The 23,390-nt window shown below is 54.5% G+C and overlaps 11 protein-coding genes across 11 annotated transcripts; 7 read left to right on the top strand and 4 right to left on the bottom strand.

The window, feature by feature from the left end:
- Positions 1 to 718: 718 nt before the first annotated feature.
- NCS57_00227000 (Thioredoxin domain-containing protein) lies at positions 719 to 1,251 on the top strand (the record flags this gene model as incomplete). Its single annotated transcript, XM_053052303.1, has 3 exons — positions 719 to 843; positions 901 to 1,008; positions 1,059 to 1,251. 3 exons carry the CDS (start codon positions 719 to 721, stop codon positions 1,249 to 1,251), a joined length of 426 nt encoding a protein of 141 aa, XP_052917549.1.
- A 729-nt stretch (positions 1,252 to 1,980) lies between these two features.
- Positions 1,981 to 3,223, top strand: NCS57_00226900 (uncharacterized protein; the record flags this gene model as incomplete). Its single annotated transcript, XM_053052302.1, has 4 exons — positions 1,981 to 2,006; positions 2,060 to 2,197; positions 2,248 to 2,345; positions 2,400 to 3,223. 4 exons carry the CDS (start codon positions 1,981 to 1,983, stop codon positions 3,221 to 3,223), a joined length of 1,086 nt encoding a protein of 361 aa, XP_052917548.1.
- A 204-nt stretch (positions 3,224 to 3,427) lies between these two features.
- Positions 3,428 to 4,840, top strand: NCS57_00226800 (Dol-P-Man:Man(5)GlcNAc(2)-PP-Dol alpha-1,3-mannosyltransferase; the record flags this gene model as incomplete). Its single annotated transcript, XM_053052301.1, has 3 exons — positions 3,428 to 3,596; positions 3,653 to 3,897; positions 3,947 to 4,840. The coding sequence occupies 3 exons, from the start codon at positions 3,428 to 3,430 to the stop codon at positions 4,838 to 4,840; spliced, it is 1,308 nt and encodes a 435-aa protein (XP_052917547.1).
- A 20-nt stretch (positions 4,841 to 4,860) lies between these two features.
- NCS57_00226700 (S1-like domain-containing protein) lies at positions 4,861 to 5,351 on the bottom strand (the record flags this gene model as incomplete). The annotated part of the gene is made up of 2 exons (XM_053052300.1): positions 5,014 to 5,351; positions 4,861 to 4,957 (listed from the first exon to the last, which is right to left on the bottom strand). Exons 1-2 carry the CDS (start codon positions 5,322 to 5,324, stop codon positions 4,861 to 4,863), a joined length of 408 nt encoding a protein of 135 aa, XP_052917546.1. The 5' UTR covers positions 5,325 to 5,351.
- Positions 5,352 to 6,281: 930 nt separating this feature from the next.
- Positions 6,282 to 7,798, top strand: NCS57_00226600 (MFS domain-containing protein; the record flags this gene model as incomplete). The annotated part of the gene is made up of 2 exons (XM_053052299.1): positions 6,282 to 6,655; positions 6,706 to 7,798. The coding sequence occupies 2 exons, from the start codon at positions 6,282 to 6,284 to the stop codon at positions 7,796 to 7,798; spliced, it is 1,467 nt and encodes a 488-aa protein (XP_052917545.1).
- A 296-nt stretch (positions 7,799 to 8,094) lies between these two features.
- On the bottom strand, positions 8,095 to 8,964 carry NCS57_00226500 (uncharacterized protein; the record flags this gene model as incomplete). Its single annotated transcript, XM_053052298.1, has 3 exons — positions 8,095 to 8,228; positions 8,297 to 8,439; positions 8,489 to 8,964. The coding sequence occupies 3 exons, from the start codon at positions 8,962 to 8,964 to the stop codon at positions 8,095 to 8,097; spliced, it is 753 nt and encodes a 250-aa protein (XP_052917544.1).
- An 898-nt stretch (positions 8,965 to 9,862) lies between these two features.
- NCS57_00226400 (Sensitive to high expression protein 9, mitochondrial) lies at positions 9,863 to 11,350 on the top strand (the record flags this gene model as incomplete). The annotated part of the gene is made up of 1 exon (XM_053052297.1): positions 9,863 to 11,350. The coding sequence occupies one exon, from the start codon at positions 9,863 to 9,865 to the stop codon at positions 11,348 to 11,350; it is 1,488 nt and encodes a 495-aa protein (XP_052917543.1).
- A 2,234-nt stretch (positions 11,351 to 13,584) lies between these two features.
- Positions 13,585 to 17,277, top strand: NCS57_00226300 (Protein kinase C; the record flags this gene model as incomplete). The annotated part of the gene is made up of 6 exons (XM_053052296.1): positions 13,585 to 14,008; positions 14,065 to 14,331; positions 14,381 to 15,361; positions 15,413 to 16,710; positions 16,761 to 17,166; positions 17,216 to 17,277. 6 exons carry the CDS (start codon positions 13,585 to 13,587, stop codon positions 17,275 to 17,277), a joined length of 3,438 nt encoding a protein of 1,145 aa, XP_052917542.1.
- Positions 17,278 to 18,011: 734 nt separating this feature from the next.
- NCS57_00226200 (uncharacterized protein) lies at positions 18,012 to 19,446 on the bottom strand (the record flags this gene model as incomplete). Its single annotated transcript, XM_053052295.1, has 3 exons — positions 18,012 to 18,057; positions 18,108 to 19,289; positions 19,346 to 19,446. 3 exons carry the CDS (start codon positions 19,444 to 19,446, stop codon positions 18,012 to 18,014), a joined length of 1,329 nt encoding a protein of 442 aa, XP_052917541.1.
- Positions 19,447 to 20,182: 736 nt separating this feature from the next.
- NCS57_00226100 (uncharacterized protein) lies at positions 20,183 to 20,805 on the top strand (the record flags this gene model as incomplete). The annotated part of the gene is made up of 2 exons (XM_053052294.1): positions 20,183 to 20,653; positions 20,731 to 20,805. The coding sequence occupies 2 exons, from the start codon at positions 20,183 to 20,185 to the stop codon at positions 20,803 to 20,805; spliced, it is 546 nt and encodes a 181-aa protein (XP_052917540.1).
- Positions 20,806 to 21,173: 368 nt separating this feature from the next.
- Positions 21,174 to 22,742, bottom strand: NCS57_00226000 (uncharacterized protein; the record flags this gene model as incomplete). Its single annotated transcript, XM_053052293.1, has 4 exons — positions 21,174 to 21,238; positions 21,292 to 21,580; positions 21,633 to 22,628; positions 22,692 to 22,742. The coding sequence occupies 4 exons, from the start codon at positions 22,740 to 22,742 to the stop codon at positions 21,174 to 21,176; spliced, it is 1,401 nt and encodes a 466-aa protein (XP_052917539.1).
- Positions 22,743 to 23,390: the final 648 nt, after the last annotated feature.

The raw sequence follows: 23,390 nt of genomic DNA, 5'->3' as shown, positions 1-23,390 counted from the left end.
ATGGGGAGATTGTTTTGCTTTCGGTTAGCCGGGGTTTTTTGGCGGTTAGGGAAAAGGGATTGATTGATTGATTTGAACATTTTGGGACTTCTTTGCTTTTGCACTTGGGAGGCCAGAGGAATAAACTTGGAGCCCGGTACTGAGCTTGGCGTGAAAGCGGTTGATTCCATGAACCATAGATATCATTGTGCTTGAAGGGGCGGAACACTGAGAAGAGTAGGAGTAGGAAAGTCGGATCTCGACGTGTACTTTTCCCCCCAGAGGAGTGAAGGTGTAAATGCTTGTATCTGATAGGTTAATTAACCAGCTTGAACAATATCTGGGTTTTGGTGATGCTCGAGGTATCCGGTGGATGTTTAGTCGCAGGTGTAGGTTTATGACATGACTATAGGTAGTGAGATGTAGCCTTATTAGTTGGACATGAGGATTGATCAGAAAAGAACACGTCAATTCTATTAGAAGACCTTGGCAACTGAACATTGTTTTGTTGTGGATGAAGGGTATAGTTGCTCCGTGGCATTATATCCATCCGTCTGGTGGAATATGCCAGAGCCATCTCTTGCTTGACCTGATTCGCCAATTGCATTTGATCGCCGGCTCCACTTCCGGGCGGCAAGAGCCAGAGCTCGGCGATTGGAAATCCAGATGTTCTCTGTTCATCAACATCTGAATTTACCTTACATCACACCGGCGATTCCCTGCAACGCAAATACTCACAATGGCCTCTCCGTTCCGTCTCATGCGACCCATCATCTCTCAGGCTGCTAAGCCCAGGGCCGTCGCTTTCGCCTCCAGACCTTTCCACAGCTCGGCTGCCAGACTCGCCGTCCGGGATATCAAGACGTGAGTGAGCACGGGAGTAAGAACCCTATACTTTTCAACTAATGTTGAGCTCTTTAGCACTGCCGAGTTCAAGGAGCTCGTCTCGACAACAGACAAGGCTGTCCTCGTCGACTGCTTTGCCACCTGGTGCGGCCCTTGCAAGGCCATCTCTCCCATCCTTTCCAAGTATGTGTCCAGCCTCAAAGCATTGCTGATCATTCCTAACGCCCCAGCAGGCTCTCTGATCAGCCTGACCTTCAGAGCGTCGAGTTTGTCAAGTTTGACGTTGATGAGCTGCCTGATCTGGCGGCTGCGCTCGGCATCCGCGCCATGCCCACCTTTATCGTCTTCAAGGACGGCAAGAATGTTGACGAGATGGTCGGTGCTAACCCTCCGATGCTCGAGAAATTGGTGAGGAAGCACGCTTAAACAGAATACTGGGCTCTTTGTATAATGAATACCAGCTGTCAAGACCCGTGGGAAAACGCAGTGTATATTAGACATTGATAAACTGGACTAAAAGAGGTACTGGTTTTGCATAATCCTATGCAGGCGTGTTGAATAGACTCAATGTGCCTATCTATCTCGGTACTTCAGTGCTACCATGTATCCGGCTTCACTCGCATTGTGACGGCGAATAAACGATGCATGTCGTGCTCTCACCCGGCCTTCTACTTTCAGACTTGGTGTCATCGGAGGTGGAAAGCCGTAGCGTCGATTCGGCGAGTGTCAACCACGCCTTGAGCCTCCGACAATTCTGACACAACCAAATGCAGGGTGCGCCATTGGACAGACAACCCTCCCCTTCAACGACAAGACATGTAAATCAAGCTTATCATGTTGCATGAGGATTCACTCGTTCGACAACTTGCTTGCTTCTTTCTGTCTCGGCGTGGCTAGTCACGCCGGCACCGAGATCGGCCTCCTCGGGTGCCGGCCTCGACCGGCTTATCGGGGGGTGGGCCAATCAGCGGGGTGAATTGGACCGGCTTGACGATCGGGGCTTCAACTGAGAGCCGAGCCAGTCGTCTATAAGGTATCATCAACGGCCTTGTGGGTATTCTTGGTCTCTCATATCCTTCAGCTTCAACTCTCAACTTTCTTGAATTGCCTCGTTAGCGACTTGAATTTAGCGAAAAGAACTTGTCAGCCACAGTCATGTCCAACACAATCGTCGTCGTTGGGTAAGTCTGGGATAACTTCCTCATCATGAGGCGGGATGCTAACATGAGTGAAGTGCCGGTGTCATTGGCTTGACGTCGGCCTTGCTGCTCTCCAAGAACAAGGGCAACAAGATCACCGTCGTGGCCAAGCACATGCCCGGCGACTATGACGTTGAATACGCCTCGCCTTTTGCTGGTGCCAACCACTCCCCGTAAGTTCACACTGGCTGGAGTAGCATACAGTTCACTTACAGGTTTCAAGGATGGCGACGGAAGAGAGCAGCGAATGGGAGCGTCGCACTTGGTACGAGTTTAAGCGGCTGGTCGAGGAGGTCCCTGAGGCCGGTGTTCATTTCCAGAGTGCGTCCCCTTCTTTAGCGAAGTAGAAGACCGACTAACATTGTACTTGTGAAGAGTCGCGCATTCAGAGGCGCAATGTGGATACTGAAAAGGCGCAGAGGTCTGGTTTCCCAGACGCTCTCTTCTCGAAAGACCCCTGGTTCAAGAACATGTTTGAGGACTTCCGTGAGCAGCACCCAAGTGAGGTCGTCCCCGGCTACGACTCGGGCTGCGAGTACACGTCGGTGTGCATCAACACGGCCATCTACCTCCCCTGGCTCCTCGGCCAGTGCATCAAGAACGGCGTCATCGTCAAGCGCGCCATCCTTGACGATATTAGCGAGGCCAAGAAGCTGAGCCACACGGGCAAGACGCCCAATATCATCGTCAACGCCACGGGTCTCGGCTCCTACAAGCTGGGCGGTGTCGAGGACAAGACCATGGCGCCTGCGCGGGGACAGATTGTGCTTGTGCGCAACGAGAGCAGCCCCATGCTCATCACTTCAGGTGTCGAAGATGGCGGTGCCGATGTCATGTATCTGATGCAGCGAGCAGCTGGCGGCGGTACCATCCTGGGCGGTACCTACGATGTTGGCAACTGGGAGTCCCAGCCAGACCCCAACATCGCGGCTCGCATCATGCAGCGCATTGTCGAGGTGCGGCCCGAGATTGCCAACGGCAAGGGCGTCAAGGGATTGAGCGTGATCCGACACGCCGTCGGCATGCGGCCGTGGCGAAAGGACGGAGTCAGGATCGAGGAGGAGAAGCTCGATGATGAGACTTGGATCGTGCACAACTACGGACACTCTGGATGGGGTTACCAGGGCTCGTATGGTTGTGCTGAGAATGTAGTCCAATTGGTTGACAAGGTCGGTAAGGCGGCCAAGTCTAAGCTGTAGTTGAAAAAGCCCGAATGATTAATAGTAATTGGATATTGGAAATACCGTATTTGTCCTCAAACTTGATATTGAGCTTGCTATTGTCGTTGATATTGGTGATGACACGAGCACAAGGAGCCTGGGGTTATGCATATTGCGGGGCAGCTCCAAGCTCCATCTCAACCCCTGGCCGCGATGTTGAAGCTCAACCTCTAGAGGCCAGCGATGCCCACAACCGACACCATGCCAGAGCCCGCGCCTGGCATTCTCACCCAAGCCACCCGCTTCGTCCTGGACGTCGCAAACGGCCGACATGTTCTCTCCAAGTTTGTGCCCGTCGCGCTATGGCTCGCCGACGCGGTCCTCTGCGGCCTGATTATCTGGAAGATCCCATGTGAGCTGCGCTACGTCGAACATCAAATACCCCGAAGCTGACATGGACTTGGACAGATACCGAGATCGATTGGGTGGCCTACATGGAGCAGGTGTCGCAATTCGTGTCGGGCGAACGAGACTACACCAAGATGGAGGGCGGTACTGGTCCTCTCGTCTACCCGGCTGCCCACGTCTACACTTACACGGCGCTGTACTACATCACGGACGAAGGCAAGAATATTTTTCTGGCGCAGCAGATCTTTGGAGTCTTGTACATGGCGACGCTGGCGCTGGTCATGCTCTGCTACTGGAAGGCCAAGGTGAGCAATGGATCAGGAGTTGAGAACGAGCTCAGCTAACTGGACCTAGGCACCCCCATACATCTTCCCTCTCCTGATTCTCTCCAAGCGACTACACAGCATCTTTGTCCTACGGTGCTTCAACGACTGCTTCGCCGTCTTCTTCCTCTGGCTCGCCATCTACTTCCTGCAGCGCCGCTACTGGACCTTTGGCAGCCTCGCCTACACCTGGGGCCTGGGCATCAAGATGTCGCTCCTCCTGGTGCTCCCGGCGGTGGGCGTCATCCTCTTCCTAGGCCGGGGCTTCAGCGCCAGCCTGCGCCTCGCGTGGCTCATGGCCCAGGCCCAATTCGCCATCGGGGTGCCCTTCATGGCCAAGAACTCGCGCGGGTACGCGGCGAGGGCGTTTGAGCTGTCACGGCAGTTCAAGTTTGAGTGGACGGTCAACTGGCGCATGTTGGGCGAGGAGCTGTTCCTCAGCAAGTCTCTTGCTCTGCTTCTCCTCTTCCTCCATGCTACGGTGCTCTTGATCTTTATCGCAAACAGATGGATCCAGCCTGCTGGTCGGCCTCTGTCGGCCCTGATCCCGTCCTTCCTCCGGGCCAAGTCCCCCTTTACTCAGCATGAGGAGCTTCGCATCTCCAACTCTGTCACCCCACAGTACGTCATGACGACGATGCTCTCGGCCAATGTCATCGGCTTGCTGTTTGCGAGGTCCCTCCACTACCAATTCTATGCCTACCTCGCATGGGCGTCGCCGTACCTCCTCTGGCGAGCCACGCGCAGTCCCCTCATCGTGGTGCCTCTCTGGCTCGCGCAGGAGTGGGCCTGGAACGTCTTCCCCAGCACCGTCGTCAGCTCTATTGATGTCGTGGGCGTGCTGTTTGCGACTGTCGTGTTGGTGTATTTCGGGACCGACGACTCGACACCGGAAGTCGAGGATGTTGAGGCAAAGAATAAATAGAGATAGATATGCGACGCGGGTCACTCTTCTTCGGAGTCGCTGGGGGGCATCTTGCCAACGTTGGATTCGTCTTCGGAGTCGTTCAAATCGTATGCATTCTTGGCAAATTCCTTTGGCCTGCGCAAGCTTGATCAGCCTCGTCCTCGTCGACACCGCGATTCAACAATCCTCACCAATAAGCCTGCTTGCGCCAGAGCTTCTCGTCGCGAACAACATTGACAATCTCGCCCATGGCCCGGGTATCCTCCTTGCTTTCCTGATACCGCTCCGCCAGAACAAAACCACCGCGCTTGATCCAGATGGTGTTGCGGAAACGCTGTGCCAGCTCCAGAATGAGGGGCTTGGTGTCTGGGAGCTCGCAGGTGTAAAGGTTGTTGCCCTCAGGCTTAACAACTCTAACTATGGACTGGCCGGGCCCGAGGACGTCTGGAGGTGTCATTGACTCCTCGGCAGCCGCGAGGACGTTGCGCTTAGGACGACCCATGGTGTTATATAATTGGTGATTGATATTCTCGTCCCTCGGTAGAAAATGTAATTTTTTTCTTGATAGACTGGAGGGGTGGAGGGGCAGCCCTCGAATCACGCTAGAATATCTTTGTATCTAAGCTTAGGCCCATAGCGGAATTCCCCCATCTGGATATACCGGACCGGTCATGAAGAGACGGCATCGTCAACCATGTTGGTATGCTACCTATCGTTTCTTTTTGTATGCTCAAAGCTGAGTGGACGAGGCTTGGTTACTATCCGCTCTTATCTCGGAGTCACCACAAGCCATGTATGTTCTCTCCACCGAGGTGTGATCTCGGTCGCGCCCCGAGCCGCAGCTGCGTTACGTATCAGATTCACAACCCAGGGTTGGATCACGACAGATCAGAAGGGTGGTTATTTTGTCAGCAGCTCTGCTCCCTCATGGCCAATTAAGTTCCCCGTGGCGTCGCCATCACCTTCACCGAGCACGGTGAGGACACGGCCCGGAGGCGGCTCAACATCACACACCCCGTTTAAATTATTCGGCAGCGGATGCTACAGGTCCGGCTGTGTGAGAGGACCCATATTCTAACCTCGCATGGGTCCGGTTCATGTGAGCCCTCGATGTGGATTCCTGTCTCCGTTCTGGAAGCATTGCTTGCTGAGCTCTCACTTCGCGGCGCACACCAGGGGCTTCGTTATGGATCTGCCACATGTAGTCATTCCATCCATGTGCGGGGAGCGAAAAGTCTGGCTTGTCCAGGTGACCCTGATATGGGCTTGATTACAGATCTTGCCGTGGCCTGGACTCACGAGATGCTCAGGGGAGCTTCATGGGAAATGGGTATATCTACGGATGCTGGCCGAGTTGCTGCCCATACTCTGACCTTTGCCGTCCATCTTGTTTTCGTTGAACCACTTGAGCCAATAGTTGTGTCGCCAACTCCTTCAATCGGCTTGATTGCCCCTTGCAATGGATGCCTCGATGCTTACCGGTCTCGTTGCGGTCCAGTCCGTTTCGGCCGAGTCCCCGACTGAGGAGCTCTACCGTCCCTTGACGACCCCAGCCAGGACAGTCCCTAGGACGTACCCAGGAGCTCCTCAGAGGGAGTCTTTTGACCTTCATCGAATCCCCGTCCGCGATGGTCACCAGTCAGGAACCACCACTCCCCGAGCTGAAAATGATCTCGAGATGAGCAGGCCTTCCAGCCCCGAGGCTGTTGAGGTGATGCCCAGTGCCTGGCAACCCTTTATGAATCGCTTCAGACTGTTTGCCGTGTGTCTCGCCAACTTGGGTAATGCCCTCAGTGACAGTGCTGCTGGTGCTTTGATCCCATACATGGAAAAGTGAGCTGGCTGTATGCCCCTATTCACAGTCGTGGTTGACAATCATCAAGGTACTACAACATCGGATATGGCGTCGTTTCCCTCATCTTCGTCGGCCAGGCCATCGGCTTCATCATGGCAGCCGTATTCCTAGACGCCCTACGAGCGAAACTCGGCCGTGCCAAACTCCTAGGCCTGGGTCAAGCCTTGGTCACTCTATCCTACATCCCGCTCATCTGCGGAGCGCCATTCCCCATTATTGTCTGCTCGTTCTTCTTCGTCGGGTTCAGCATCTCGGTGAATGTGGGCATAGGAAACCTCTTCTGTGGTGGTCTACGCAATGGGACATTCATGTTGGGTCTGCTGCACGGGACCTATGGCATAGGAGGCACCGTCGGTCCCCTCATCGCCACCGCACTCGTCACGGCCGCCAATGCCCTTTGGACGCGCTACTATATACTTACCTGCGCTATTGGCGTGTGTACCTTTTCGCTGGCCATGTGGTCTTTCTGGAATTACGAGAACGAGATGAGTCCGGCGGTGAGGGCGAGGGAGACGGCCCAGGCTGGCGAGTCCATGATGAACAGCATGTTCATGGCCATGAAGCTGCGGGTCGTGCTTCTCGGTTCCATCTTCATCTTTGCCTACCAGGGCGCTGAGGTTTCCATCTCGGGCTGGGTCATCTCGTTCCTGATCAACGCCCGCGACGGAGACCCTTCATCGGTGGGATACGTGACGGCGGGATTCTGGGCGGGCATCACTCTCGGTCGATTCCTCCTTTCAGGTCCTGCTCATCGCATCGGAGAGAAACCCTTTGTCTACGGTCTCACACTTGGTGCCCTGGCTTTTCAGATTCTCGTCTGGTTCGTGCCCAACATCGTGGGTAACGCCGTCGCCGTGTCCATCGTCGGTCTGCTGCTGGGACCCATCTACCCTTGCGGAGCAGCAGTCTTTATGCGAAGAATGAGCCGGCGAGAGGTCCTGAGTGGTATTGGCACTATCAGTGCTTGCGGCAGCGCAGGAGGTGCTGTTGCGCCTTTCATCACTGGTCTTTTGGCACAAGCCGCAGGCACATTTGTGCTTCATCCTATTGTGATTTTTCTCTTTCTAGTGATGCTGCTGTGCTGGTATTTCCTACCGGCCGAGGAAAAGAGGGACGAGTGAGCTGCTAATGGTGAAAAAGAGTGTGTAAAGATGGGCGAGTATGCGACGAGGAAAGTCAACACGGAAGAATGGCTATACCTGACCAGACGTGTGATGTTGAAAAGTACCAAGTTGTTATCAAAAGCGGGCGTTTATATCTAGATATATCGGTAGTTATTTATATGCAAAAATCTATGAGAAATCTATAACGTTTCTTGGTAGATGGCTCGCATCTACTGCTCTATTCTATGAGTCTTTTGATCAAGCATAGACACTTCTTTCCTTTTCCGTTCTTATTTCCAAAATAGGTAGACGAATTAGATGCGGCCACGGGCAGCGTCCTTGACAGACAGATCACCAGCGACAATTTCCTTGACGGTCTGGGTGATGCTGGACCAGTCGCGGAAGGTGACAAAAGGGACATTTTCGTTCTCGCACCAAGTAACGAGGTCTATGGACATGTCAGTGGTATATTCTCAAAATCAAAGGGATGGTGTCGCAGTCATGAGCAGTACGTACCCATATCGGCCTTGGCGAAGAGCAGGTCGGTCTCCTTGGCAGCGGAAAGGTCTGAAACGCCATCACCGGCGTAGAACATGGTAGGTCGGTTAGGGAGGGAAGAGTATTTTCGGATCTCGAGGGACTTGTCATGACCGTGGATACTATACGAGTCAGTATCTTCAACACCAAGACAAAAAGGAGGGGTGTTACCTGTCATCATGGAACTCGATTCTCCAGCCACCCTCATCGTTGAGGTCCTTGCCCTCTCGCGCCCTCACATCGTTGCTCACGATCTGAATATCCCATCCAGGTCCCAAAAGCACGTCTAGCAGAGCCCGGATGATGGGCTGCATGCCACCACTCAGGATGACAATGGGCACGTTGTTGACCTTGGCCCAGTCGTAAAACTCCTTGAACCCAGGGTCCAGCTTGATGTTGTGGAGGAGGATCTTGATGCACTCGTCAAAGGGGGTCTTGACGCTGTCGAGCATCTCGACGAAGCTGTCGCGGAAGTGCATGCGACCGTAGAGGACGTCTTTGTTGAGCTGGCGCCGGCGTTCAACGCCGAAGCCCAGGTTGTCGGTCATGTAGTCATTAGAGTCGGCGGTGGTGACTGTGCCGTCAAAGTCTGTGAAGAAGATGAACTTGGGGTTGTTCTTGAGAGCTGGGGTGTCTGAGGAGGCCATGATGACGGGTTTGGGGGTGTTGATGGGGAGTATTAAGTGTCTGGTAAGCTCTATCCCAAAGTCTATACCGATTTCTTGCGTGTCAAGTAAATGAGCGAGCGACGTTGGTCTTATTTAGACGTTATCTCAAGGACAGACTTTTTGTTGTTGCTGAGAAGATATGACAGAGGGAATCAAAATGGCGGGGGAGGGGCACGTTTTCATGAGGAAAGATGGAACAATGCGACAACGGAGGATCGCAGAAACAGACAACCCGAGAGAAGCGCAATATAAACTGGATCAATTGATTGGAAGATCTAGACTAACACCCAAGGATCATGACTAGCGATACACATCAGACACAGAAAAACAACGCATATCAGCAACTCTTTAACCGTCCTCGCGGTGGTTGGCTCCTTGATTGTGCCGTTCCTTGTTGAAACTGTCGTCATTAGGCCAAAAATCTGCCCCTCCACACCTCTTTTTTTTTCCCTAGGTGTCCCCCACCAAACTCTCAGCGCACAAGCCCCCTGTGGACGCCCCGAGAGACAGCTCTCAAGACCCTGACTCAGCCTCTAGACAGTTCCATGAGCGATGAGAGCCCCGCTGCAAGGCACATGCACCCGCGTTTTTCCAGCTTCCTCAGCGGCAAAGGCGGTGACGCGGTGGGGGCCGGTTCTCGCTCCGGTTAGCGGCAGAAAAACGCCCGGGACGGAGCGGCGGCTGGACCAGTAGCAGTAACAGCAGCTTTGTGGTGGGTGGTGGTGGCCCGTGGTGGTAGCTTCTTTCGGCTCGGCCCATGTAGGTTCTTTCTCAACCTTTTGTGCGAAGACAGCCCGCCCCCTCCGAGAGTCAATTCGCTCCCACGGGACTCGTTCGAGTCAACGCTGCACCTACAACCGTTGCAACGGTGCTCGTCATGCAGCCCTTTGCCCGTCCTGCGGCTCGGCTTGCCTGGGGTCACGCTCGACTGGGGTTCGATCTGTCGACGAGGCCGGGCAGGTCAAGATCCCTCGTCCAGAACCCGGCAATATGTGTGCGGTGCGGTATACAAGCCATTGGCCTTCAGCCAAGGCTTTTCTCCAACCAGACACCACCCAACGGGCCCGGCAAGGGCTCAGGCTCAGGCTCGAGGACCGATAAGGATGTCGAGGCCGAACTCCAGTCCATCCTCAAACCCAAACCCCGACCGATTCCCTTCAAGCCTCAGCGCCAGATCGAGGGACCCAGGGCAGAACAACTGAGGCTGGGCCACCCGAACTTCGAGAAACCTGCAGAGGAGGAAGAGAAGCCTCACACTCTGAGAGTGGAAGCGAAAACCGAAAATGAGAAGCCGAACGAAACCGCTCAACCGCAAGAAACTCGCTCAAGAGCCGAGGACCTCCGAAACTTGGCGTATGCTCAACTCAACGAGTTGAAGGAAAAGTTTGCCCGTGCAATGGACACCTTGCAGAACCGGGCGATGAATGCCTCCCAGACCCTCAACGATATTACCGGCTATACTAGCATCGAGTCCATCAAACGTCAGAACGCCGTGATAGAGACACAGCTGGCCGAGGCGCACGACCGAGTCCGCAACGCCCGCCAGGCATACAAGACATCCAACGCAAGTCGTGCTGCCACACAGCGAGAGGTTACAACATTATTAGCGCGGAAAGATAGCTGGTCTCCCGGGGACCTGGAGCGATTTACCGAGCTTTACCGGGCAGACCACGTACTCGAAGGAGAGGTCGTCGCCTCCCAAGAAACACTTACAGAGGCTGAAGCCGATGAGCAGAGCTTGAGTATGCGTCTCAATGCAGGCATGCTGAAGCGGTATCACGAGGAACAGATTTGGAGTGACCGGATCCGGAGAGCAAGTACCTGGGGCACATGGGGCCTGATGGGTATGAACTTTGTGCTCTTTGTCGTCCTACAGTTTGTGGCAGAACCCTGGAAGAGACGGAGGTTGGTCAAGGGCGTCGTTGCCGAGGAAAAGGCTGTGCTTGAGGAGGTTCGGGGCGAGCTCGAGCAGGTCAAGCTCGCGATCGAGAAGCGAGATCAACTTGCAGCGGCTGAAGCCCTGGCCGGAGCTGTCAAGGCAACTGAGACAGACCCTACTGCGGAGGCCGCGGCATCCGGAGAGGCAGTGGCCGCCGAAGGCTTCATGTCAACCAAGACGACACAGACTACAAAGCCCGTTAAACCAGCGGTGGCAACACCAATAGAAAAGCCCACAGCACCACCAAAGACATGGGAAGAGATGCTGGAGGAGCTGAAGGACCCCGAGTGGTGGAGAGAAAAGGCAGAGGACCTGTGCAGCGAGCGGCGAATAGACCTGCGCATGAGAGACGCCTCGTTGTTGGCGCTCGAGGGAGCGTTGGCGGGAGCGTTTTTGACAGCAAGCTTCATGATGCTTGTGAGATGATGAGTCTATGAAAAACCCAACTTGGATGTAAAAAAACTGAACATAGTGTACAATATTTTTAATGCAGAAGCTGTAGACTATTTGCTTGACACCTAAAAGAAAGCATTCACTTAGACACATGGACAAAAGACTCACGATGCTTTGAACTCTGCATGCCCCACCAATCGGGCAGCGGCATATCCCATGACACACGCGGCTAGCGGATGCTCACCTGGTAGGGCTGAAAGGCCAGAAGGAGGACCATCCTTCCAAGGACCCTTTGCTTCCTTTGACAGGTCTTCCCGTGGAGGAACGGTCCCTGTCATCTAACTTCACCAGGGTGACTCAGGGATCTAATATGAGCTTGGATGAAGAGCTGATCGTCTTGGGGCTCTGATTCGCCCGCGCAGAAATGAAGCTGGGTCGTGTCGAGGTCTGAGATTGATTGCACCCAACTGATAAGGGCCTGCGCGCAAGCAGCGGTCAGGTCAGATCTGCGACAGGCGGTGTTGGGCGTGTTGTGGTCTGCTGCGTGAGGTGAGGGGGGGAGAACCGGTTGGCCTGATTCTAGGACTTTGTAGGACTCGAAACTCACCTTTGTATATGTGTCACATTTTATAACTTTTTATGCCTGATGCGCCGCCATGCGGCGGGTAATAATCCACCGCGCGGCGCATGGGGGAAAAAGTAAGAATTGAGGTGGAATCATATGTGACATGTTTGATACGTCTACGGTCTTTCTGTTTAACGGTTGAGTTCGGGTTAAACTGTGCTGAAGATATCATGCAAAACATGCCCATATGTATAACAGTCTTCGTTTCGAAAGCTTGTTTCATGACCAAGGTTCTGCAGATGCACCATGTGCCTCATGAATCCCATGCCTTGGAACTTCTGTTTCAAGTAGGACCTACGAACAGGTCATCGTCAGAGCCCAGTTTGAACAACACAGCAAGCATGGTCATTGTCCTGGTGGACAAACCCCAAGGCGCACATCATCAGTCCTAATGTGCACTATATGGAATCCAATTCATTGCGCGCGTAAGCATGGCGGCTGTGCCATCTGACTAGGCAAAGCCTCCCTTTGTGGCGACACATTTAACATCCGTCTGCTACGTTGCTATTCACCTCTGATCCGCAGCACCAGCGTCTCAAAGACGGGCTTACAAGTAGCGGTCCGTGCCGGACAATGAAGAGAGGAAACATCACCAAGACGAGAAAAGAAGGCTGCGGCATATATCGGCTGAAACACCTCCTTGAGAAAGAGGAGAGAGACAAGCAGACAGAAAAAAAAAAAAGCCGCCTGATCATATCAGAGCCTTTGTGGCCGAACGAACCCTGCTACAGTGCAGATACTCGTACGTCGTGTCGTCCACCCGTCAACCAAAAGAGCTACGCCGCTGCTACAAGCTCCCCCCGCCAGCCAACAACCCAGCCTGATCGACGACCCAAGGTAACGCAAGAGCGGTCTAAGCTCCCTGGGCTGGGTACAGTACAGTGCCTTAGCAGACAGGCTACCTACTAGGTCTGGTACCTTATGGAAGGTTTGGGCATTGGCTCTGGAGCATTGGGCTTTCTCTTCCCACCTCCCCCCTGCCTGTCTGCCTCGCCTTTTCCCTCTACAGACTCTCCTCCCTCTGTCCTCTACTGACAGGATCACCAGGGGAAAAGCATTGCTAGGGAGAAGCGACTGGACTCGAGAGCCATTGCTTGCTTGCTTGTCTGTCTGAGGGGATCCATACCTACCTACCTCCCGCAAGTGGTACCTAAGGCTAGCTTACCGCCCGCTATCCATCACTGCCGCATGCAAAACACACACAAAAACCCCGCCAAACGCCCAAAGCCTCGTTTAACCCCCTCCCCGAACCTCGACCTCGTCACTGACGACATCTCCCACCACACCACCCTTTGATCCTCCTCCCTCCTCCTGACTCTTCCTACTTCTAACCCGCCAGCTTCTGCTTCTGCTTCATTCAAGCGACAGAAGCCCGCCGGCCGAAGGCCACGCACACGCACGCACCCGGTACCTCTCCGCCTGTGCTGCTGTGCTCGGTACCCAACCACGCGAGACGTCAGCTGTCGATCCCGTCGTCTCGCCGTTCCTCCTGGGCAAAACTTGTCGACCCTCCCTCGCCCGCCGCATCCAAGGCGTCGCAGAGGTTGCGTATACCGGCTCGTCTTGACGGCTTTCGCCTCCGTCCCCTTCCTCCCTCATCTTTCCCCGTCCCGCGCGAACGCATCGCGCACCCACGACCGCCATGAACGACGAGGAAGCAATTCAGAATATCTACAAGAAGATCGAGAGGGAAAAGGCCCTTATCAACGCCGCCAATGCGATGAGGGCCCAGACCAACAACGAGGCAGTCCGCTCCCGCCTCGACTCTCAGATGCGCGATGGCCGCCGAAACCTCAAGTTCTTCGAGGAGAAGCTGCAGGACATCCAGCAGCGACGTATCGGCCAGGGCGTCGAAGGCATGTCTTTGGATGATGCCGGCGACGACGCTCCAGCGCCCCCTCCCAAGGATGGTTCAGGCAACTGGGCGGGAGAGAGGGGTTCCTACGGCTCTGGCTCGGGGCAATACGGTGGCGGTCACTCTGATCTGATGCCTCCGCGCCATCCTTATGCCACTCCAGGGCCTGGCTCTGGTATCCCGAGAGCACGACCAAACTTTACTAGGCTAGGTTTGTGATGACCTCGCTCTTATCTGCCTACCCTGCGCAGAACTAACACGGGACAGATTTGATCAAATATGACACACCGCACTTGGGACCCCGCATTCAGCTCATGCTATCGCAGATTCAGTTCAAGCTCAATGTCGAGGAGCAGTATCTGAAGGGTATTGAAAAGATGGTGCAACTCTATGGCATGGAGGGCGACCGGAAGAGCAAGGCCGATGCCGCTGCTAGGAAAGTTGAGAGCAAGCAGAAGATAGTATTGCTGAAGCAGGCGCTCAAGAGATACGAAGAGCTGCACATCGACATGGACACTGCGGATGCCCAGGATGGTGAGCTCGCCTCTTGTCTCGGCTAGTGTTGCATACTAACATGAACTAGACGACTCGATCAACACACCTAACCTCAGGAAGCCCCTCACTGGAAGTCTGTCGATCCGAGTTCTTGCCGTCAAGGATGTTGATCACGCTCCTACTGGAAGATTCACGCGAGGACCCGAGACTTTCGTCGCTGTCAAGGTTGAAGACACCGTCATGGCTCGAACCAGGGCCTCGCGAAACGATCGCTGGGAGGCTGAATATCACACCATCGAGGTGGACAAGGCTAACGAGATCGAACTGACCGTCTATGACAAGCCCAGTGAGCACCCAATGCCCATCGCCATGCTTTGGGTTCGAATTTCCGACATCATCGAGGAGATGCGCCGCAAGAGGATCGAGGCCGAGATGAACAGCTCCGGTTGGGTGTCTGCGGATAGGATGGGCAGCGCTTCTGCCCCTTCGCAATTCCCAATGAGCCCATCTCAGGGCTCCTTTGGAGGATCTCCTACATCGCCCGACGGCCCTCAGCAGGGCAATGAGCAGGGCGGCGCATACGGAACACCTGGTCCTCAACCTCAGGTCAACACAGGACCTATCGAAGGGTGGTTCAACCTCGAGCCCACAGGACAGATTCAGCTTCAAATGAGTTTCAACAAGAGCGACAGGCGCCCTGTCGACCTTGGTCTTGGACGAAAGGGTGCCGTCCGTCAGCGCAAGGAGGAGGTTCACGAGATGTACGGTCACAAGTTTGTGCAGCACCAGTTCTACAACATCATGCGCTGCGCTCTCTGCGGAGATTTCCTCAAGTACTCGACCGGCATGCAGTGCGAGGACTGCAAGTACACTTGCCATACCAAGTGTTATTCCAGCGTGGTCACAAAGTGCATTAGCAAGAGCAATGCTGAGACTGACCCCGACGAGGAGAAGATCAACCACCGTATTCCTCACAGGTTTACTCCTTTCTCGAACATGACTGCAAACTGGTGCTGTCACTGCGGTTACATCCTGCCGTTTGGAAAGAAGAATTGTCGAAAGTGTTCCGGTAAGTTCATAATCTTTCCCATTCACTTTGGACGGGACTAATGCTGCCTAGAATGTGGCCTTACCTGCCACGCCCAATGTGTTCACCTTGTTCCAGACTTCTGCGGCATGTCTATGGCCGTGGCCAACCAGATCTTGGACGGTATCAGGACTCAAAAGCAGAGGCAGGCCAAGGTTTCGTCACTCACCGAGAAGACTCTCCGGCCTGGAAAGACGAGCCCGACTAGCACTCACTCCGCAGCACCTTCGTACTCGAGCTCCAGTGTTCCCAGTTATGCGCCCGGGCCAGCGTCCCCTGAGGCGACCGAGGCAGCGAAGCTCATGTACAACCAGCCTCAAGGGCAGAGACCACACCCCGATCGAACATCCTCCAGCTCAGCGGCAACCGCAGCTGCCAGTGCAGCGATGTCTGGCGCCCCCGGTGGTGCTCAACGGCAACAGTCGGACTACGGACGTTATAGCGGTGGCTATGATCAACAGGAGGATGCGTATGGTCAAGCAAGTCAACCGGGTGCTGGACAGCAGCGCAAGTACAACCCTGCAGACTATGCCAATGTCAACCCTGGCTATGGTGGACAAGCTCCTCAGCAGGCTCAACGACCTGTGCAGCCTCAGCAGTATCCTCAACAGCCACCTCCTCAACAGCCGTTGCCCCCGGTACCGCAACAGCAGCCGCAACAGCAGCAGCCCGCTTACCAACAACAGCCACAGGTGCCTCCGCACAAGCCGCAGGCGGAACCCATGTCTCCCTCTCAGGGATCCGTTTCTGGCGGACAGCGAATGCAGCTCCCTCTTGCTACCGATCCTGGCACTGGTCAGCGTATTGGTCTTGATCACTTCAACTTCCTCGCTGTGCTGGGTAAGGGTAACTTTGGAAAGGTCATGCTGGCTGAGACCAAGAGGTCTCGAAAGCTTTATGCTATCAAGGTGCTCAAGAAGGAGTTTATCATTGAGAACGACGAAGTTGAGAGCATCCGATCCGAGAAGCGAGTGTTCCTGGTGGCCAACAGGGGACGACACCCCTTCCTTACCAACCTGCACGCTTGTTTCCAGACCGAAACCCGTGTCTACTTCGTCATGGAGTACGTCAGTGGTGGTGATCTGATGCTTCACATTCAGCGTGGACAATTCGGCACCAAGCGAGCGCAGTTCTACGCCGCCGAGGTTTGCTTGGCGCTCAAGTACTTCCACGAGAATGGTGTCATCTACCGTGATCTGAAGCTCGACAACATTCTCTTGTCGCTCGATGGCCATGTCAAGATTGGCGATTATGGTCTTTGCAAGGAGGATATGTGGTATGGTTCGACAACGAGCACCTTCTGTGGTACTCCTGAGTTCATGGCCCCCGAGGTATGTCTTGACGGTGACTGAACGTAGCGCTTTCTCTAACTTTGAACTAGATTCTGCTTGACAAGAAGTACGGACGCTCCGTCGATTGGTGGGCGTTTGGTGTCTTGATCTACCAGATGCTTCTTCAGCAATCCCCCTTCCGAGGCGAGGATGAGGACGAAATCTACGACGCTATCCTTGCTGATGAGCCTCTGTACCCGATCCACATGCCTAGGGACTCCGTCTCCATTCTTCAGAAGCTGCTCACTCGTGAGCCAGATCAGCGACTCGGAAGCGGCCCAACTGATGCACAGGAGGTGATGAGCCAGCCTTTCTTCCGTAACATCAACTGGGACGACATCTACCACAAGCGGGTGCAGCCTCCTTTCATGCCTTCTATCAAGAACCCAACGGATACCAGCAACTTCGATTCCGAGTTTACCAGTGTTACCCCTGTTTTGACCCCAGTTCAGTCTGGTAAGTTTGTCTTGACTCTCTTGAAGTCCCTTGCTAACATCTATTCCAGTCTTGTCGCAGGCCATGCAGGAGGAGTTCCGTGGCTTCTCTTACACTGCCGACTTTGATTAAACGACTGCACACGAGATTGACGATTTTGCAATTCTTTGTTGACATGATGGCGCCGCGGTGAGGAATTGTCTTGCCTATCGGATACCCAGGCGTGATGGTTAGATGGACCGGACACCGCGGGCAGGTGATGTCGGTGCAGCGAGCTCGGGGAGAGCGTCTCGGGGCGCTTCTATTGTTTGCTGTTTGGTTGTAGGTGATTTGTTGTCACGGAAAGAGGTTGGAGAAAAAAACAGGATGGTCAAGTCGTGGTCGAAGCCATGTCAGGGGCCAGAGTGGCAGACAGCGGACAGCAATGGGAGAAACAGCGTGTCTGCTTAATAGAAGCGAGAAGTGACGAGGCTCTTGGAAACAAGCCGAAGGGTAGCTAGTAGTAGTATGGTATACTCTTGTTTTTATAGATCACAATAGTGGTTGTCATGCTGCGTGTGAATGGGTTCGATCGTTGGAGTGATGGAATCTGGTCAGACGTAACTACGGCTCAGACCAAGGACCAGACCTTTCACGACCTTTTTCTTGTTGCACTAGGTACTCGATAGTTGAGAGGTACTGAAATATCATTCAACCAAGCTCAACTCGTGGTTGGTTGGAAATAGTCAATGCAACCACTCTCGATCTACAACACAACCACATTTGTTCAGTTTTTCAATGGACGAGACAACATCATGATTTCAATCTTTTGGCATTTTTTTGTTCCTATTTATATCCGTTCTCTTTCTACATTGCCTCTATCCCATCTAAGAAGTGTACTGCTTCTGGAGCAGCTTGGCAATAGTGTTGAGTCTGACTTGATGTTAGTATTATCACTTTACAGACAGAAATAGATTACTTACTGAATGTTGCTGGTACCCTCGTAGATGGCACCAATCTTGCTGTCACGGAAGTACTTCTCGGCAAGACCCTCACGCACAAAGCCCATGCCGCCCATCCACTCAACGGCGAGACCGCTGACACGGCCGGCGACCTGGGAGGCGTAGAGCTTGGCCATGGCGGCGTCCTTGACAAAGTCCTCACCGGCCTCCTTCTTGCGAGCGGCGTTGTAGACGAGGGCGCGGGCGGCGGCGATCTCGGTGTAGGACTGGGCGATCTGGTGCTGCATGCCCTGGAACTCACCGACGAGCTGGCCAAACTGCTTGCGGTCGTTCCAGACGTAGCGAGCAGCGTTCTCAAAGGCACCGAGGGCCAGACCAGTCATCTGGGCGGCGATACCAATGCGACCCTCGTTGAGCAGGCTGATGGCGTACTTGTAACCGTGGCCGCGCTCACCAAGGAGGTTCTCCTTGGGCACAACAACGTCGTCGAGGTTGATGACGCAGGTGCTCGAGGCGCGGATACCCAACTTCTTCTCCTTCTTGGCGATGGAGAAGCCGGGGGTTCCCTTCTCGACCAGGAAGGCGGTGATGCCCTTGTAGCCCTTGCTGGGGTCGAGGTTGGCAAAGACGATGAAGAGGCCCGACTCCATCGAGTTTGTGATCCACATCTTGCCGCCGTTGATCTTGAAGCCGTCGGCCGTCTCGGTGGCCTTGGTGGCCAGTGCGAAAGCGTCGGAGCCAGAGACGGGCTCAGAGAGACAGAAGGAGGCGACCGTGTTGGTCGCGAGGCGGGGGAGCCACTTCTTCTTCAAGGCCGGGGAACCGTAGTTGATGATGGCAGTGTTGCACAGGGTGTTGTGCACATCGACAAGGACAGACACGGAGGGATCAGCGCGGGCGAGCTCCTCAATTCCAATAATGGCAGAGGTGAAGTTCATGCCAGCACCACCATACTCCTCAGGAATCTCAACACCCATGAGACCCTGCTCGAACAGCTGCTCAACAATCTCAGGGTCCATCTCCTCAGCCTCGTCCATCTCGCGGGCCTTGGGGAGGATAACATCCGTGGCGAACTTGGAGACGGTGTCGGCCATGGCGGCCTCGACTTCTGAGAGGTGCGAGATGGGCGTGGGGGGGATCTCGGAGATGTCGATGTGGTCATTGCGACGGGGGGCTGTGGTGGACAGAGGTCGGGCAAGGTTGCTAGAGGGTGTAGGTGAGCAATTGGCCTAGACAATTGGGTTTGTGGTTCTGCTTACGGGCTTATCCTCGTCATGCAACGGGGAGCGGTGGCGACGCGCTGTGTAAGACCTCGTCCTCCCCTCAGGGCAGGGCGCAGGACCCGAGTAAACGACGACATGGCGAAGATTGGGGTATCAAACGAAGAATTCGAGAGAGAAGGGGAAGGGAGAGAATTCCAACAGGAGGGTCGGAATTAAGAAGAAAAGGTCGGAGGAGGACGGGGAGGTCTGATCGCCGAGATATCGAGGTGGAGGAGAGACAATCACAAGCCACGAGAGGACAAGACAAGCCGGAACAGGGACAGCTTCCTTCAATCGAGGTATGTAAAGGAAAGAGAAAATGAATTGACGACAGAAATCAGCTTCCCCCCTCCTTTCTCTTTACCCCCATATATCCTTAACCAAAAGAACGCAGCCACACTGCATGCCTACCCGCGGGCGTCTCACGGCTGAGGCGGTTCAAGAGCTGGTTCTTCTCGGCCTTGGGCAGCCGAGGATAACCACCCGAACAGTCGAGGTCATTCGGTATTACACCGGCATTAGAAACATTTCGGGGAACCGATGGCCGGTAGCTGTTGCAAAATGCGGGCGATGCGGGGAGGATGAAGGGTTCCGTGGATTAACCGGTGACGTCAGGTGGGGCCCCAACTGTCAGATGCCGGGGTAACATGTGATCTGACCCGGAGGACGGAGGATGACAGATTCCGATCATAATCATCACGTGATCCAATTGCGAGAGGCTGAGATTTTGATATGGCTTCATCGGAGCTTGGTGGTGTAGGAAAGAGGACAGGTTGGAATTGGATCAATTCAACCCACGACAAGTCCCCGTCCGACCCGATACCATCCGTCACAATGGTCGGCTCCATCCTCCGCCAGTTCTTCTCCCCGGCCACCCGCCGGCCCCTCGCCTCGGCCGTCATCTCAACACCAAGCCGTCTCCTCAACACCCCCCGATCCTTCACCACCTCTGCGCCCCGCGCATTCGCCCCTACAACGGCCCGCCCCGCGACGCTGAACCAGGTCCTCCGCGGAATTCGAAAGGGCAAGCGCGCTCGTCACGCTGTCTCCCCTGCCTTGTCCAACACGCACTGCCCGGCCCTCAAGGGCGTGTGCCTCCGTGTGGGTGTCGTCCGACCCAAGAAGCCCAACTCTGGCGAGCGCAAGACTGCTCGTATCAAGCTCTCCACCGGCGCCCTGATTACTGCCTACATTCCCGGCGAGGGACACAACATTCAGCAGCACAGTGTTGTTCTTGTGAGAGGTGGCCGAGCGCAGGATTGTCCCGGTGTGCGATACCGTCTCGTGCGAGGAGCTCTGGATCTGGTATGTTTCAAAGATGCTGGACCTTGAAAACGGGGTCCGGGGTTGCAAATGGGAATCAAGTACTAACAATTTCCCAGGGTGGTGTTGCTAACCGAACAACAAGTCGAAGCAAGTTTGGTACCAAGAAGCCCAAGAAGGCCACCGTTGGTTAGGGAGCAATTGGAATAAACGATTTGTCTAATATATCGTCGAGATGACTTGAGATGGCGCAATGATGGATGGCTCAAGGCCGTCATGATAGAACCTGGCTACGGCCATGTATCGATATTGTACATTATTTTAAGCAAGTTCAGCAGCCATGCATGCCAAAGATCCCAAACAGTCGATCGATTCATACACATCTACATGACCAAAGCTGTCCAAAGTATTTCAAACCCAGACGCCTAATTTTGTCCACGAGCGAACATCCCCAACCCCACCCATCAAGTGCGGCCTAAAAATAAGGCAAACAATCTACCGAGCATTACAACCTGTATGATAAACGTACAATCCCACCGCTAATCACCTCCATGCGGTTGCTTTACTGCTGCTCCTCGTAGCCCTGGGGCTTCTCAATGCCGTTGAGCTCGTAATATCGGGAGGTGCCTAGTTGCTGTGTTAGCCAGATCATCCACACGTCACAAGTTACAAGTGCTTACAAGAGTAGCCCTTCCAGTCAAAGTTCTCCTTGGGGTTGCAGTGGCAGCGGAGGTCAAGACGCTTCTGCTCACCAGTGGGGCAGTGAGTGAAGGGAACGTGGTAGTAGGCGATGTCGTTGAAGAAGTGAATCTGCTCCTTCTTGAGGAGAAGACCAGCAGCGATGGAGTGGACGGGAGCATCACCCCATCGCTCGTAGAAGAAACCACCGTCCTTGTCGAGAGACTCAAAGAAGTCGAGGTAAGGCTTGCTTCGGAGCCAAGACAGGCTACCAACCTCAAAGTTGGACCACTGAAAAGGGTTAGTCTACCTATGAAGACATTTGAGACACTTGAAAACTCACGAAGTGGCACTTGTTGTAAGTGTTGCCGCCGTCGTCACTGAGGAATCGCATCGAGTTGTCCTCGGCAATGTGCTCGGGGTGGTTGGCCATGAACTTCTTGGTGCTGTCCCAGAGAGTAGGGATGGTGTCAATGTACTCGTAGAGAGAGAGAACGAAGCTGTACTTCTTGTTGTTCTCGTGCATGACACGGAAGGGGTCGTAGTGGATATCGCAGAAGAGCTTGACAGAGGGCTCAACGCGCCAGTAGTACTCGTAGTTCATCATGAGCTCCTGTCGGAAGAAGAAACCGGACTCGAATCGGCACATGTGGCGGTAGCTGACGGAATCACCGTAGATGATCTTGCGGGCGGCCATGTCCTCACGAACCTTCTTGGCCTTCTCCTGGTCAATCCACTCGGGGAAGGACCAGTGCTCCTCAGGAATCAGGCCGTAATGAGTCTTACCAGAGCAGAGAGATGTGGTGACCTTCTTGAACTGATCATCGAAGGGCTTGTCGTTCAGGAAGACCCAGTCGTAGTTGTATCGTCGGTTGAAACGATCCTCGACCTGACGGATAGACTCGGCAATCTCCCAAACGTCGCTGTTTCGAGCAAGAGTGACAAAGGTGGCGTTCATGCGGGGACCAGGAGCAGTGCCCAGGAGGTTGTCCCAGCCAGGCTCGCCGGGGTTCATGGCCATGGGAGCGTTGGCGAGCTCCTCAGCAGGCTTAGCGGCGCCCTCGGGCTCAACGGGAGCAGCACCCTCAGCAGCAGGCTTCTGGGCGGGAATCTCGTCCTTGGTGAGGGAAGTATCATCATCGCCGGGAACGGGCGCAGACTCTCCTTGCGGGAAGTTGACAGAGTTGCCAGAGTTGGGGGCATTGGGAACAGCACCAGGAGCCTGCTGGTTGCCACCAGCTGCAGGGCTTCCAGGACCACCAGGGAAGTTTCCAACGTTGCCGGTAACGGGGATGGTCTCGTATCTCGAGTTGGAGAAGAAGTAGAACATAGTGAGCGTCTGGGACAAGACACGTTAGCGAGTGGCGACGTAAGCTGGCGAGAGCAGGAGGCGGCCACATACAAAGAGCGCGAGCGCAATGTAGCGCACGTAGCGCGTATGACCGGCAGCCATGGTGAAGATGGATTCGACGATGCTGAACCGTCAATAAAGGAAGGGCTCGAAGAATCTGAAAAAGGTGATGATGAAGGATGGAGAAGGGATGATCTGTCGCGACGGGGAGCGGGCGCGCGCACAGGGCGAAAAAAGATTAGGAGCCAAGCAAGGCCGAGAAACTTTTGTACTAAAGGTGGCACTCAACCAAGCATCCCGTCCTCGATGGACTCTGAATGACGCCTGAAATGGTCGACCGTGGACCTGAATCAACCAAGGAAAAAAGAAATGCAAGGTCACACGATGCAGAGGTTGCTCGTGATGGGGGAGAAGGAGGAATAAAGACAGCGACAAGAGAGTCGATTCGAGTCGAGACGGGAGGAATGGGGGATGGACAGAGTGTCCGGGGATGAGCAAGGAGCGGGTCTACGATCGTCAAGTCAGGTACGCGGGACTTGAAGGTACAGCGAGATGCCCGCCAAGACAGGTACCTTGGGGCGGTCTGTGCTACGTGAGACGTGGCCTGCCCTCCTTGGGAGTACTTGGGGTTAGGTACTCTTCATCACAAGATACCTGCGCCGTCTCCTGGCGCTACTTGAGCTGATGCCTCTGACGTTCAGGGGGTAAAGGATCTCTGCTAAAATCGTGGCCGCCACAATTCGAAGCTAT

This window comes from Fusarium keratoplasticum, chromosome 2, assembly GCF_025433545.1.
Source record: "Fusarium keratoplasticum isolate Fu6.1 chromosome 2, whole genome shotgun sequence".
Lineage (NCBI taxonomy): Eukaryota > Fungi > Ascomycota > Sordariomycetes > Hypocreales > Nectriaceae > Fusarium > Fusarium keratoplasticum.
Note: the sequence above shows the minus strand (reverse complement) of the source record. Positions and strands in the feature narration are given on the sequence as shown.